The sequence below is a fragment of the Sorex araneus genome, chromosome 4 (assembly GCF_027595985.1).
Source record: "Sorex araneus isolate mSorAra2 chromosome 4, mSorAra2.pri, whole genome shotgun sequence".
Classification (NCBI taxonomy): Eukaryota; Metazoa; Chordata; class Mammalia; order Eulipotyphla; family Soricidae; genus Sorex; species Sorex araneus.
The window spans coordinates 107,967,896-107,983,802 of record NC_073305.1 but is presented as its reverse complement, the minus strand read 5'-3'; the positions used below and the strand labels follow the sequence as shown (position 1 = coordinate 107,983,802).

At 39.2% G+C, this 15,907-nt stretch overlaps 1 protein-coding gene across 1 annotated transcript in view; it reads right to left on the bottom strand.

Annotated features, from left to right (window-relative positions):
• Window positions 1-15,907, bottom strand: part of BCKDHB (branched chain keto acid dehydrogenase E1 subunit beta) — a 201,268-nt gene that overhangs the window by 139,501 nt on the left and 45,860 nt on the right. The window contains exons 4-6 of the mRNA XM_004610118.3: window positions 12,301-12,434; window positions 11,433-11,588; window positions 10,435-10,543 (exon numbers count right to left, since the gene is read on the bottom strand). Of these exons, the coding sequence (XP_004610175.2) occupies window positions 10,435-10,543; window positions 11,433-11,588; window positions 12,301-12,434 (399 nt within the window). The remainder of the gene's footprint in view (window positions 1-10,434; window positions 10,544-11,432; window positions 11,589-12,300; window positions 12,435-15,907) is intronic.

Genomic DNA, 15,907 nt, shown 5'->3' with positions numbered 1-15,907 from the left:
ACTCTTTCAGCATTCTCTCTCCATGCCCATGTACTTTTCAGAAGAGAAGAAAAAAAATAAGAGTACAAAAATTCATGAACTAAAAAAGCACCAGACAGTCAAACTTCAGATTTCTATTTTTATAGCAGTGGCAATGAGACAACTCTATTTTACCATTTGTTGACTACATTCTCAGCACTAAAGAGCAACCCACAGAGAAACCATTCAGCATCGAATATTTTTTAACAGAGTATATAGAACTTAGAAAGGGCTGTAACTCAGTGAAAAGCCATGTGCTTTGAAAAAGAAAAAAATTAAATGGAAAAATAAGAAATCTGGGGTTGGAGAGATGGTACCATGGTAAGGCCTTGCATGTAGCCAACTGGGATTTGATCTTAGGAACAATATATGGTCCACCAAGCCCTGCCAGACTGATTGATCCCTGAGCACAAAGCCAGAAGTAAGCCCTGAGTACTTCCAGGTACAGACCAAAAACCAAAAAAGAAATGAAGAAGAAGAAATATATTCAAGATCAAAAATTAAAAGATACATTTTGTACTCAGATGGATTTTTATTTTATATTATAAAATTTCCTCAGGCAAATGTTCTTATATTTATAATAAATGTTCATCTATAGAAACAAGACAAGAATTAATGCTGATGCCAGTTTATCCTCTTTTCTTCCGAATTTTCTTATAATTTGTACACTGCTTTTAAGCTTAACTCTTTTCAAATTGAGGGTAAAAATAATGTGTACATTATGCACAATGAACACATATATTCATTTATATTGATTGCATGGGCTGGAGCGATAGCACAGCGGGTAGGGCATTTGCCTTGCATTCGGCTGACCCAGGTTCAATTCCTCCTCCCCTCTTGGAGAGCCAGGTAAGCTACCAAGAGTATCTCACCCACACAGCAGAACCTGGAAAGCCACCTGTGGTATATCCGATATGCCAAAAACAGTAACAAGTCTCACAATGGAGACGTTATGGGTGTCTGCTCGAGCAAATTGATGAGCAACGGGATAACAGTGATACAGTGATACAGTGATTGATTGTATACCAACATACACAGATATCATACAAGATGTCAGCACATGAAATTTAAAAATATTTAGTCTTTGTAAATCATGTACTCAATTGAAAGTTATAAACTGTAAAGATAATCAGTAAACAACACTATGAGATAGCAATGAATACAACTGCTCTTGGCATAGGGAGAAAAATAAGATTAATGTTTCACCACCAAAGAGGACATATAAAGTAAAGAGGTCATCTCACATAGAAAGAGAGGTGCTTAAAGAACTGGTGGAGGGGCTGGAGCAATAATAGCACAGCGGGTAGGGCGTTTGCCTTGCACGTGGCTGACTCGGGTTCGATTCCCAGCATCCCATATGGTCCCCTGAGCACCGCCAGGAGTAATTCCTGAGTGCAAGAGCCAGGAGTAACCCTTGTGCATCGCTGGGTGTGACCCAAAAAGCAAAAAAAAAAAAATACAAAACAAAACAAAACTAGTGGTACGAAATCAGGAATACAATCTACAAAAACAAGCAAAATATATATTCATGATGTTTCAGATCAAAGTGAACCTGAAATCTTTAAACAGTAACTCCCAAATCCCTGTGGAAATTCCCAATTCCCTCTGATTTAATATACCAATGCCTGTGTAGAAAGCATCTGCAAGAGAATAACAACTCACTCTTAATGATGAAGTTCCCCTGTGAGGCACAGTATTAGAATTACAAAGATAATAGAGTCATTTCTCTGCCCTGGCACTAATCTACAGCAATGCTGGTTTCCTTGCAAATGTGAAACTCAGTAGGGTTTTATGCGTGTTGCATTATACATGATAACAAGACATAAATGTTCTTTTTAAAAAGAAATGTTTCCAAAATATATGTCACTTTATGCTGCCTGATTACTAAGACCATATTCAAAGTGTCCACACCTGGATAAGCCTATGTTCTTTGTCAGAATTTACAGTTGCTAAGCGATCAGGAGCCCAGACACAGCCCCCTTTTCTGCATCTGGTGATCTGTGGCAAAGCATTGCATTACTTTCGTACCCCACTTGCAAACTGAGGAAAGCAGGAATGTATATCTGCTCCATCACATACTGATCAAAGCATTCACCCTTTCACTTTAACCAGCTTTACCACTAAAGCATTAGTGCAGCGGGTAGGGTGTTTTTCTTGCACAAGGCCAACCCAGGTTCGATTCCTCTGTTCCTCTTGGAGAGCCCGGCAAGCTACCGAGAATATTTCGCCCACACGGCAGAGCCTGGCAAGCTACCTGTGGTGTATTCAATATGCCAAAAACAGTAACAAGAAGTCTCACAATGGAGACGTTATTGGTGCCCGCTCGAACAAGTCAATGAACAACAGGACAACAGTGCAACAGCGCTACCACTGAAAATAATTCAGTGATCCAGTCATTAAGACAAGAAAGAGGCTCAGTGGCATGGCTCAGTGGCAGCACGCCTGCCTTACAACACCAGCCCTGTGTGATCCTCCAGTGAGCCACTCATGCTTCCCAGCAGCACAAGTATGTGCCATCTCAATGCTCTGCACAGAACCAGGTATGTGCCAGGCCACAACTAAAGTGCACAAGTATGGCAAGCATCACAGTGAAAGTATGTGAGCACCACAACCTAATGTGAGACTCCCAGTCGCCACAACAAAGCTTTTCTTAAAGCTCATTAAGTAGGGCCATTACCACTCAATGCCTCTATTGCAAACTACAACACCCAAAAGAAAAGAGAGAACAAAAGGGAATGCCCTGCCACAGAAGCAGGGTGGGGTGGGGCAGGGATGTGGTGAGGGTGCTGGGAGGGATACAGGGATCATTGGTGGTGGAGAATGGGCACTGGTGGAGGGATGGGTACTTGATCATTGTATGACTGAAACACAAGCTCGAAAGTTTGTAAGTATGTAACTACCTCACAGTGATTCACTAGTAAAAAAAGGGGGGCCATTAAGAAACAATTCTAGACAGTTATACCTATTCCTACTATCATATACAACAGAATATAGAGACTTAACTGTAAATGACTATCACAAGATTATACTGTAACAATCATGACTATTATTTTCTGAACAATCATCTAGAGTTGAGATTATTATTATCATACTTTTGATGACTTCAATGCTAAAATTACTTGACATTTATGTTAGAAATAGGGAGAGAATATGTGAATGAAAAGATAAAGGCTGGGGCCAGAGAGGTAGTACAATGGGTAGGCTGTTTGCCTTGCATGCAGCCAGGTTCGATCCCTGGCATCCCATATGGTCTCCCAAGCAACTCCAGAGTAATTCCTGAGTGCAGAGCCAAGGGTAACTCCTGAGCACCACTGGATGTGACCCAGAAAGCAAAAAATAAATTTAAATAATTTTCTTAAAAGAAAGAAAAAAGAAAGGCAAGCATGAGTTTTATCTATATAATATATAATATAAAATAAAATATGAATAAAATATAGTGGTTAACTTAAAACTCTGAGGTTCAGAATCTCATTCTTACCATAATCACCAGTGTCCATGATTCTCTAAAGAATATAACTCTTCGGGGGGCTGGAGCAATAGCACAGCGGGTAGGGCATTTGCCTTGCATGCGGTCAACCTGGGTTTGATTCCCAGCACCCCATATGGTCCCCTGAGCACTGCCAGGAGTAATTCCTGAGTGCAACGCCAGGATTAACCCCTGTGCATCACCGGGTGTGACCCAAAAAGAAAAAAATAAATAAATAAATCTCTCAAAAATACTTAGATAACTTTTCTGATTTAGTAATGTTTTATCAGTGATGCAGCACTTTTGGGGGGGAGGGAAGGGAGGCACACCTGGTGGTGCTCAGGGGTAGCTTCTGGCTCTGCATTCTGGAATCCCTCCTGGTGGGCTTGGGAGACCATTTGGAAAGCATCAAACCTGGGGTCAGCCATGTACAAGGCAAATGCTCTGCCTTGTGTGCGATCTCTCCAGGCCCCAATGCAGTGCTTTTTAAATGAATTCGAGAAAAACGTTAAAATTGGGATTGGGTTCTAAATAGCTCTGTATTTGGGATACTGCCTCGGAGCCAGAGCCAGAAGCCCACAGGACCCACTGAGAATGAGGGAGCTCTCATCTGCTGCTGCTGAGAGCGACAGTCCCCACTGAAGGCCCAACACCCAGCCACAGAGCAACAGCAACTGTAGCAGAGCTGACTCAGGGGCCACTACCAGAGGTGCCTCCAAAATCCCAACCATTTCTGTCCGTTTCATCTTCATCCCACCTTCTAAATGAGTGCAAGTGCTATCCTGAGGCAGGCTGTCTGGCATCCAGATAAACAGGAGGTCAGGAAAATATGACTGCCTAGTTTCCTATCTCCCAAACCAAGTGTTTACAGAAGAAAACATGAACAGGCAAGTGTGTAGATGAAAGCCAAGAGACAAATGAACTAAAAAACTATCTCTCACATTATAGCTATCACGTAAGAGAACAAAAACTCACCTTGGATGAGAACAAAAAGCTCAATGCTTTATTAATAAATAAGCTGATACTGAGTCCCTTCTATACGCCAACTTGTTATTTATTTTGGTTTTGCATCAGTCTTTGGCGATGCCAGGGATCAAACTCACAGCACACTACGTGCAAAGCATTTACTTCAGCCAGTTGAACGATCTCCCTGGTCCTCTACCAGCTTTTTAAACATTTTATATGCATTGCCTCATTTCATCTTCACAACTTAATAATGAAGATTTAATAAGATACAAATGTGACTGATATTAGATTCATCTTAATTCTAAAACTTATAAGGCAGGAAAACATTAAGTAATGTTCTCCTCTTCCTCATTTCTGAGATCAAAGAAGCACCACATAATCATCTCATCACGCCTTCTCCAGATGGAGTCCCAGGGACACTGAGCTTCTACTAACATGGCTCCAGTATGTGGGACTGGGACATCTCCAAACTGCGGGGGTTGTGGGGGAGGGCACTGGAACGGGGCAGCTCCAGCTCAGCTTCCAGCCCGCCCCTGCTGCAGGAAGTCACACCCTCAACCCACCCTCAGTGCCATCTTGCCACAGCAGCCAGCAGTGAAGAATACAGGCTGGCGAGCACCGCAAGCCAGAGAATGCTCTGGACCCCAGACCAGGCCAACAACACCGGGGTGCCAGACAGAGAAGGTGCAGCATCTCTGCCTTCTCCAGATGGAGTCCCGGTGACACGGAGTTTCTACTAACATGGCTCTGGTATGTGGGATTGGGATATCTCTCCAAACCGTGCAGCCGTGCAACCTTTCCTGATATACAAAAAAAAAAAAAAAAATGCTCAGGAACGGCTCTGCCAACCCTGAGCCTCCATTATCCCAGAGGCACAGAAATGAATCTCGGAACATAGCAGCTGGTTCCAGCATAGATATATTCCATAGATATATTCCTGGACTGTGAACTAAGCTATGGCCCCATGCAGCCCCAGGAGGAGAAGGGTTTCTGTCCCTCGGCCTTTTCCCCATGGTGACCACCATCGTTCTGAACCAATTGGACAGAGAGGTAGGAGCTTGCAGTGATGGGGCACATGGAGAATCTCGGGATGGGAGGGGGGGCAGAACTCCTGCCCAAATGAGACCCTGATCAGTTGCCCATGAACAGCTCCTCCGCTCCTGAACAGCCATGATCCTAGAGGCACACAAACCAATCTCAGAATGCAGCAGCCGCTGGCAGAAATACCTCTGGACTTAATACTTTCATACCCATGCAACATCATATGCTCTTTGTTATCAACAATGGAAAACATATGATCTAATGATGCCATTCCGACAGATCTGACTGTTGGGGGGAAACTCCAAATAATGATAGTGAGTTTTCTGTCGAAAATTGAATGTAATCAAAGTAAGGAGATAGTAAAGTGAAAATCATCTGCCACACAGGCAGAGGGGGAGTGAGAAGGGGGGTAGGCTGGGGTTCCTGGTGGTAGATCGTGTGCGCTGGTGAAGGGATGGGTGTTTGATCATAGTATGACTGAGACTTGATCCTAAAAGCCCTGTAACTGTTCTCACGGTGACTCAATTAAAAAAATAAATTATTTTTTTTAAAAAATCATCTCATCAGGTACCTGCAAAAAAATTTATAAAATACTGTAACTTAGGCCAAAGAGATAGTATACAGGGGTCATGATGCTTGCTTTGCATGGGGCCAACCTAGGTTCAAACCCTGACCTCACATGGTCCCCCAGAGTCCAGCCAGGAGTGACTTCCAAGCACCATTAGATGTGGCCCAAAAACAAAGCCAAAAAAATTTCACACCTGAGGAAGACAAGAAGAGGACTCCTGACTAAATGAAAAATAGAGATATTTGGGCCAGAGATTATTAGATATAGCAGATTGGGTGTTTGCTTTGCTCTCAGCCAACCAGGGTTCAATCCCCAGCACAAAAAGAGTCCCCTAAGCCCTCCAGGAGTGATCCCTTAGCACAGTCAGGTATGTCCCAAAATCAAACAAACAACAGCCAACAAAATTGAAACATTCTGGGAAAGAATAAATTGCAGTGCACCAAAAGAAATTTTATGAGCGTAATCTATGTAAACTGATATCTACATGATTATCTAAAATAGGTAAGAAAGGCAAATTACAGAACAGCTACACATACTCTTATTACTATTTGTTTATATATTTTTCTGTATTCACATATTTACATCAATGAAAAGGACCTGCAAAGTTAGAGAATAATAAGATCTTAAATAACTTTACATGTACATAAGTAAAAGTATACTATAAAAAATCTGAGAAAGGGGGCTGGAGCACAGTGGGTAAGGCATTTGCCTTGCACGTGGCCGACCCAGGTTCCATTCTCAGCATCCCATATGGTCCTCCAAGCACTGCCAGGAGTAATTCCTGAATGCATCAGCCAGGAGTAACCCCTGTGCATCACCGGATGTGACCCAAAAAGAAAAAAAAAATCTGAAAAAGGAGTTGAGGATTAGGGAAAATAAATTTCACTTTATTCTCCATAGTCCTATTTTGAAGTTTTTACAAAGCATATGTAATATTTGTGACATTAAATTTTATTTAAAACACAAAAAATAAAGTTTTTTAAGTAGCTTTAATTTATTGAGAATGAATTCATTTGGATTAGATCAATGATAAAAAAAAAATATTTAGTGCCTAAATTGAATGTGAATAACAGCAGCATAAGCTATTCCCAGTGGTTCCTAGCCTATAAATATTTCAGCTTATCAGATTGATCACAGAAATATATTTAGAAGATCAGAGACAATTTTGCAATTCAAACTCACTGAAAAACTTTTGATTCTTCTTGCTGCTGAACACTAGATCAAGATCTTCTCACCACAAAACAGAATAATAGACTATTAGCTACATTTCCTGCTTGCTTTCGGTTTACAGCAGATGCTTCTCCACTAAGTTAAGGTAGAATATTATGTGAACAATTCACAAAACAACAAATATGAAATAAAAATCACTGTATCACTGTCATCCCATAGCTCATTGATTTGCTCGAGCAGGCACCAGTAACATCTCCATTGTGAGACTTCTTGTTACTGTTTTTGGCATATCAAATACACCACGGGTAGCTTGCCAGGCTCTGCCATATAAAATAAAAATAAAATGTAAAAAGTTACATGTAATCAATAAATGAAAACTCAGATATACTTAGAGTAATAATATTCTGACAAGTATAGATGAAAGTCTGTCAGTATATACAACAAAAAGTCAATAGTAATTAGGTAATTAAGGAATGGATATATATAAGCCATTTTGTCCCTCTCTTTTGTGTTTTTCAGAACTTTCAATATAAATATAAGAAAGTTTAAAAAAATAGCCCACAATCTTTTGTCCTCTTTCTCTCTGGATCCACCATTTGCAATGTCCCCATAATGTCCCCATAATGAGACAGAGTCAATTTGCCATCCTCTTAAACTGGACTGGCCATGTGATTTGTTGTGCCCAACAAGCACCTACAGTGGAAGAGTCTTATGTTCCATTACCTAAGTTATTCTTTAAAAGCCTTGCATGTTTCTATTTGCTGTTCCCTTAGGATTTCTGATTTCACCTGCAAACAAATTAAGCCCACCTTGCTAAACCCCAAATCTGTGAGACAGTAACTAAAATCAACAGGTATAATCCACACCTGACCCACACTTGAAGTAGGTCTATGAATGACCTAGAGAAAAAAGAAGTGCCCAACTGAATTCAGTCTAAATAACTAGCCTGTAAATAGCCTAGGCTGTTGAGTTATGCCAGTAAGATTTAGGAGTGTCTTAAACACTGATAACTTGCTAACGGGGGCAAACATATAGCATATGGGGGTAAGGCAGTTGCCTCCCTCAAACAAGGATTAAAAAATAAATAAATAAATAATCCCAAATAATTCTTGAAAATAAATAACTTACTGGCAGAAATGCATTACTTTTTTTCCCCAATTGCTTGAAACTTCTATATAGCCTTGCTCTGGATGGTTATAATGTTCATTTCATAATGAACATTTCATAATGTTCTCACAAGCACTACTGGAATGCTCAGGGTCAGCCCAGAGCCACGAAAGCTGGAAACTTGCAGAAAAATGCATTACTTTCCATCAGAAAATAAACCCTTTTGCAAAAACAAAGTAAGGCATTGTTAATCACTAATTGTAGCAATGTTAACAAAATATTATTTTCAGGAGATGCTAACACATCTTTTCAATTTAAAAAACAAGTCATTTAGCTCAATTAAGGTAACTGAGCTACTTTACATTTAAGGGTCCACATCATCAACATTTAGTAAGCCGTATCACTGCCTTTATACATACAGATAAAACAACATGTGCACAGATAACTTTTATTACATATTAAACACTAATGATAAAACCGTTATTTCTGGAAAGCACAGTCACATCACTTAACAACAATAGTATGTTTCACTGTGCCTGGTTAAAAGCTAAATGTCCTTAAATCCATTTGCTGGAAGTCACTTGGTAAAGTTTGCCATTGTCTTCATTGCATGGGTGAGGAAATGGAAAGAGAAAGGTCAAAGAGGCTGCCAACAGTCACAGGCCAGCAAGTAACAAGAGCTAGTGTTTCACACACTCGAAGTTTGGATCCCAAATCTACTTTGTGAACCCATTATGCATACCAAAAACATGCATACCAAGTCCAAAAACATGCACTGAATCTATGGTTTAGTAATGAGAAAATGCTACAGTAGCAGAAGGAGGTATGGACTGACCAGATAGACGCAAGAATGACCTTGACCAAAATGATGAAAATAATTTTTTATTATTTTCATAATGGTTACATAGATATATAACACCGTCAAACCTACCAAACTAAACAAACAGCTATATGTATCTTATTATATGTAAATCACATCACAATAGGAAAGAGTTTTAATAGGGGCTACTGCTGGCAGAACTCACTCTAATATGGGCAAGTCTGTAGGTTGGGGGCCACAAGGGTAAAACTAACAGTGCTTGGAATTGTTCAGGTCATACCCATTGGTTTCTGAGCCAAGGGCCACACCCAGAGATGTCCAGGGGACACGCAATGCCAGAGACTGAACTCAGGAGCTACACAAGGCAGGCAGAAGCTTTAGCACCTGCACTTGCACCCTGGCCTGAACATTTAAAGATTAACTCTTTGAGGAAAAGTATGATTCGAAAGAGCAATTTTTCTTGACATAAATATTAAATGTAATCAAATATTTTGAACTATTTTATAAAATAATAAAACAAAAATAAAAAATTAATTTAAATTAAAATTTAAAAATTAAATTAAAAACATATTTCAGGCAAAAAAAAAAACTTTTCAGATTTAAATTTTCAACCCAGGGGAATGGATAGTACAGGGATTACGGTGCTTACCTTGCACATGGACAATTTCGATTAGACCCACTAAACTACATATGATCCCCAAATACCATCAATAGTGAACCTGGAACACAGAGCATTGCAGAGAGTGGCTCAAAAACCCAAAAATTAAAACTTTTTAATTTCCCTTTATAACTAATAAAGTCACAAATTAATGTTTGCAGAATCATGATTTTGAGCTAAAAGAGAGCAGCCAGATTTTCAGTCTACATAAAAATTACAACAGCGCAGACATTCATGTCAAAACACCAAAGTGCCTCCTACATTATCAAAATTATTCTAATTAAGGTAAAGCCTGTATGTACACTTTAGCTTGACTAAAAAAAAAACATTTGATACCATTTAGTAGAGTGAGCTCAATTCTTCTTTTCATTCTTCCCACATTTACTAAGCAACCACTTAGTCCCTATGTTCCTGCTCCCTTTTCATAGTGTGTCTTCATTTCCACAAGCGAAATATAAAATAGCTAGAGGAATTTCCCCTAAACTTAACAAAAAAAATCAGAATTTTTTGCTGCAAGAAAAATATAAATCAAGTTTATGATTCTTGGACCTGTGGGAGAGAAAAAAGAAAACCAAACATGTAAAGCTAATTCATAAGTATAAAATAAAGAAAACCTTTACCTGCTGCCCTGTAAAGTATTTTAGGTTCAAAAAATATACAAGGATTTTTATCCTGTATGCATGACAAAAGAAGTCCCTTGGCCTGGAAAGGGCTTCTGGGCACAACCACCTGCAAAAACAGATTTGTTTTAAGACAATTTTAGTGAAAATGTATCCCAGTCAACTCACTTACAAGAAGGCCTGTAATTTAAACAACCAATTGTTATTAATTAAATGTAGACATCTGATATATTTAACCTAATTACCATTATTAAATTTACATATTATTTTCAAAAGTTCCATCTGTTCAACAAATGTTTATAACATACCATATTCTTATCAATAAAACACTTCTCTTTCCCTAAAGAGCTAATTTATAGATGAGTATATCACAGGTTAGTATAAAATAAAGGGAGTCCGCAACGAGCAGTCATCACACAGAAAGTGTCCCTATCTTTCCATATACAAATACAGGTTTTTTACCAATACTCTCTTGCGACTTTCAAAAATATCTAACTTTCCTCTCCAGTTTTTCTCCTTTCTCATCAAATTTCTCTCTTCCAAAATTACCTTCGCCATAAAAAAAAAAAAAGATAGGCTCTTCAGGGCTGAAGAGATAGTACAGTGGGTAAGATGCTTGCTTTGCATGCAGCTGACCCAGGTTCAGTCTCCAACAACTCATTGAGTCAAGTCTTCTATGTGGATATTTCATCTAGGGTCCATAGCATTCCCAACAGGTGATTATCCTTATTTTCCCAATCTACAAAGAGAAACTGAAATTTGAAGAAATTGCCCAGGTTACAGCATGGATTTGCCTTCCATGAAGCTGCAGCCATGATCCTGGTTAGAATCCCCAGTACATTTAGCCCCCTGAGCACTGCCAGGAGTAACTCCTGAGCAGAGCCAGGATAGCCCCTGAGCACTGCTATTTGGGTTCCTCTAAATAAACCAAATTGTTGTTAATAAAGCAAAATGAAAACACAAAACAGAAATCAAATATAGCACATAAATCAGATTACCTTGATGCCTGGGCAGTGGGCAAAAAACGCTTCAGGACTCTGAGAGTGATAGAGAGCCCCATGGCCAACACAGCCCCAAGGAGACCGGATGGTGAGACTCCCACAATTAAAAAGATCCCCAGAGCGATAGCGATACTTGGCAGCTTCATTAACAATCTAAGAGAGAAAAAGAGAAGACGCGTCACAAAGGTCTTGACTCTCATTCCTTTTCCTAAGCCATTCTATTACATGTTTGAATACATGCCATGCCCATTAAAAAACAGCTTATGGTATCAAAAAGTCCCTAAGATCAGGACATGGGAGAGTGGAGGCAGTATTTCAATAGCTCATAGCTTTTATTCTAGAAAAACTGGTATATTAAAATACAATCGCAAATAGTATGAGACTAATATCCAAGGCCAGAAAAAACAGGTTGCCAGGAGGACTGGTTAGAAGCTTGCCACAAGTGTTCTTGGGTGGGAGGAGGCAGGCGAGGGGGGGTCAGGGGGAGGGAAGGAGGGTAGTTAGGATAGAGAACAGAGAAGGAACTAGTATGACAATAATAGTTAGAAATGATCAACCTGGACAAGAGTTGAGTGTTGAAAGTAGGTAAAGAGAGAGATAAACAAGATATCCTCTCAGTATCTGTATTGCAAACCATAATGCCCAAAAGGAAAGAGAAAAAGAGAGAGAGAATGAAAGAGAAAGAGAAAGAGAAAGAGAAAGAGAAAGAGAAAGAGGAGGAGGGGAAGGGCCCAGAAGGGAAACCTTGTGGTGGAACAGTATACTGGTGAAGGGATGTGTATTGGAACATTATATGACTGAAACCTGACCATGAACAACCTTGTAACTTTACAATAAAATAAAATAAAATAAAATGCATTCTCACCTGATCAAAAGCAGGGAAAATATAATCTGCAAACTGAATTTCCGCAATGGCGGTAGCACCAGTGACTGCAATTCCAATTCCAAATCCAACAATTCCTTGTTCACACAATGGGGTATTAAATACTCTATCCTTTCCTGAAAAACATCGTAACAATAAAGTCATCTTAATGTAATAATTATATATGTTTTATGACAAAAGAGTACTGTAATAAACATTTCATACAACTAAAAATTCAATGACTCAATAATGACACAATGCAGGGGAAAACACAGAACAGTGACGGAAAAAATAAATAAATAGTACAATGATTGGTTGTTTTGCATGTGTGAGGCTCTGGGGTCAACTCTCAGCACCTCTGGGTATATCCCTTTTGATTCCCACCAATACTTTCGCCCAGAGAAAAGCCAAGACCAATCCCAAGTCCAAGGGAAATGCAATTAGGAGTATCCCCCCAAACGGGGAAAAAATGTGTTGTGTTAACTATAAGAAGTCTAAGTGATCTAATTAAAAGAAATATTACTATAGTAAAAGAATGCCAACTACTTAAAAGAAAATACACAAACAACAAATGGCACAGAAAATGTGGAGTGTGGGGTAGATAATAGGTAGCTAAAGGCTTGAGCACATGCTTTAAAATCAGGAGGTCACGATTTGGATACCACATGGTTCCGCTTTGCATCATAAGGAGTGACCCCTGAAATTTCCACGTGTGACCCAAACGCCCAAGAGAGGAGGAATCCACAATGGAAAACAAAGAAAAAAGAAAGAAAGTTAATCCCATCAGATTAAGAACAGACAAAACAGACTTAAGGAAAAAAAAACAATACCAGAGGTAAAGAAGGAAAATTTGTATAGTTAAAGGATACAATGCATGAGGAAGAACAATTTCTAAATATACACTTATCTAATAATATGCAAGCCATAAGAAAATTAAGAGAATTAAAAGAAAAACATGGATCAGTAGCTATATAGGAGGAGACTCATATGTAATAGAAATGGGAGGGGGCCAGAAGGAAAGCACAGTGGGTAGGGCTTTTATCTCACATGCAGCTAACCCGGGTTCCATCTCCGGCATCCCATGTGGTCCCTGAGCACAGCCAAGAGTGATTCCTGAGCACAAAGCCAGGAGTAACTCCAGAGTACCACTGTGTGTGGCCCCCACCCAAAAACAAAAACAAAAAAAATGTCAAAAGACATGTCAGTGCATAAAGGTAAAAACTACACGAAACGTCTACACAATTAATATGACCTGACAAGAACTAAGACTACAGTTTTCAAGAGGATAATACTGACATCAATTTACCAGAGGGTGGGCAATAATTCTGCCTAATTCAATCTGAACAAATTTCAAGTATTAAAATGATAGAGTATATTCCCTGACTGTGATACAAATAAACTAGAAAATCAATAACAAAAAAATAAAATCTCAAAGTTAGAAAAAAATTCAAATATATGCATACATAACTCATGATTCAGAGACAAATAAATTTAATGTACAATAGACTTTAAACTGAATGTTAATGGAAAATTTGTATCACAACATGTTGTACTTCCAAATTTGACAGCTTTTATTCAGACTAACCTTCCCACATCTGACTTAAAATTCTGGACAAAATATAACAAACTACCTAAAAACATTGGAGAGCCTAGACTGAAGAGAAGTTGACACTTGAAAGAAAAGTGTAATGAATGACTACAGAGTGAATGAGCATGTTTGTTAGTTTGAAGTCTAGGATACCTCAGAATCTGATATACAATGGTTAGAATTCAGACGTGCTGAGTTTTACTAGCTGAGGCATCAGAAAATGAAGTCTGAGGCCATCAGTGACTGGACAGTGAATAAAGGATAAGTTCCTTTAAAAAGGCACTATAAGTGGCCAGAAAGACATTGCAGGTGTGAGCCCTTGAGTTTGATGAATCTGAATTACAAAGGAAGTGAGAAGGGAGAGGCCAAATTGTTAAGACCTTTGATTAAGGACTGAAGTGATAGCACAACAGGTAGGGCTTTTGCCTTGCACACAGCCAATCTGGGTTCAATTCCCAGCATCCCATATGGTCTCCCAAGAACCGCCAGGGCTAATTCCTGAGTGCAGAGCCAGGAGTAACCCCTGTGCAGTGCCGGGTGTGACCCAAAAAGAAAAAATAAAGACCTGTGATTAGCTGTTATATATTCAATTTTTGGTCTTTATGCTATCTTTTTTTCCCAAACAGATTGAGCATTTTATAGAACCTCATTTACATATGACACAACCAATTGAGTATCTGCACGAGACTTCAAAACCTAGCAGATAGCATTTAAAAGCTAAAAAGGTGAGCAGAAATTTCAGTTCTACCCACTAAGGAGGAGGACCTGGAGGCTGAGACTCCTGAGCTTGAGGCAGTGTGATAAACACCTCAAACTTTCCGCTGAAACCACAAGATTAAATGTTAGTGATGTACAATATAGCTCTCGTCTGAAATTACATCACCTCTCAGTCATTATCAGCAATTCCTGAAAAATTATCATTTCAGGGAGCTAGATGGACAGAAGCAACGGTTATTCTTGCCAGGTGGCCAAATCTGGGATTCCTTTTTCAGTTCCACAATCCATGGATATCAGTTCTTCTTGGTTCACAGAACCCACTTTCAGCTCAATCATTCCTTTTGAATGTGAACTACAAAAAGGACAGGTGCTGGAAAAATACAGGCTAGACATCCTGTAGTTTGCACTCTAAAAGCAGCTGCAAAAACCTAAGGCATGAGTCATACTCATCCCAATCTGTGATTATCTTCTGAAATGTGACCTCTACCCCTCATCAGTTCCTATTTGCAAGAAGCCTGCTAATTTCTAAAAATCTATGATTCCATTGTACTGAGAACAATTCAATAATAGAAAATGAACATAAAATTTCATCTGCCAGTCATGAAATTCACATTCCTGGCATATCTGAACCACCGTCACCAGATATGCAATGATGTTATTTACTTCTTCCTGCTTTACATTCACTGGATTCAGAGTTTTTTCAGCTAAATACAGTTATTTTTGGACAGGTGTATTTGGGGGGAGGGGGCACTACTAGAAATCAGGAAACTTAAAAGATTCTTGTTTTGGGGAAATAGTTTAACAACTCTTTCCACCAAGTTTCTATGTTCTAGCAGAAATTGTTTTTATATGAGCTAAATATTTAAAAATCTGGTTCTATTTTCTCCCAAATAAGGGTAGGAACAGAAGTAAAATGCACAGTGCTGATAACTTTCTCTGTTTTACAATCCATACAGTATCCCATTAAGCCACATGATAGAGGCAGGGACGGCACTACCAGTCAAGACTGACCTGGGTTTAAGTGCCACCTTTACAAATAACTAAACTCCCTAAGTGACAATTTCTTACCTATACTAGAAGCATCATGATATTAAAAGACTGAAGTTCATGATATTAAAAGACTGAAGTAATTTATACTTCTTCAAGAAATGTTTACAAATCATCTAATATTGCATAGAAACTGGCTCTCAGCCGAGATGTGACCCCGGCGGCCACACGTGTGCGGCCTCTCCATAGCTGCCTGAGCATGATTCCAGAGGCCAGCAAAACTACTTATGGTACCTGCAGCTTCTTGCAGAAATGTCT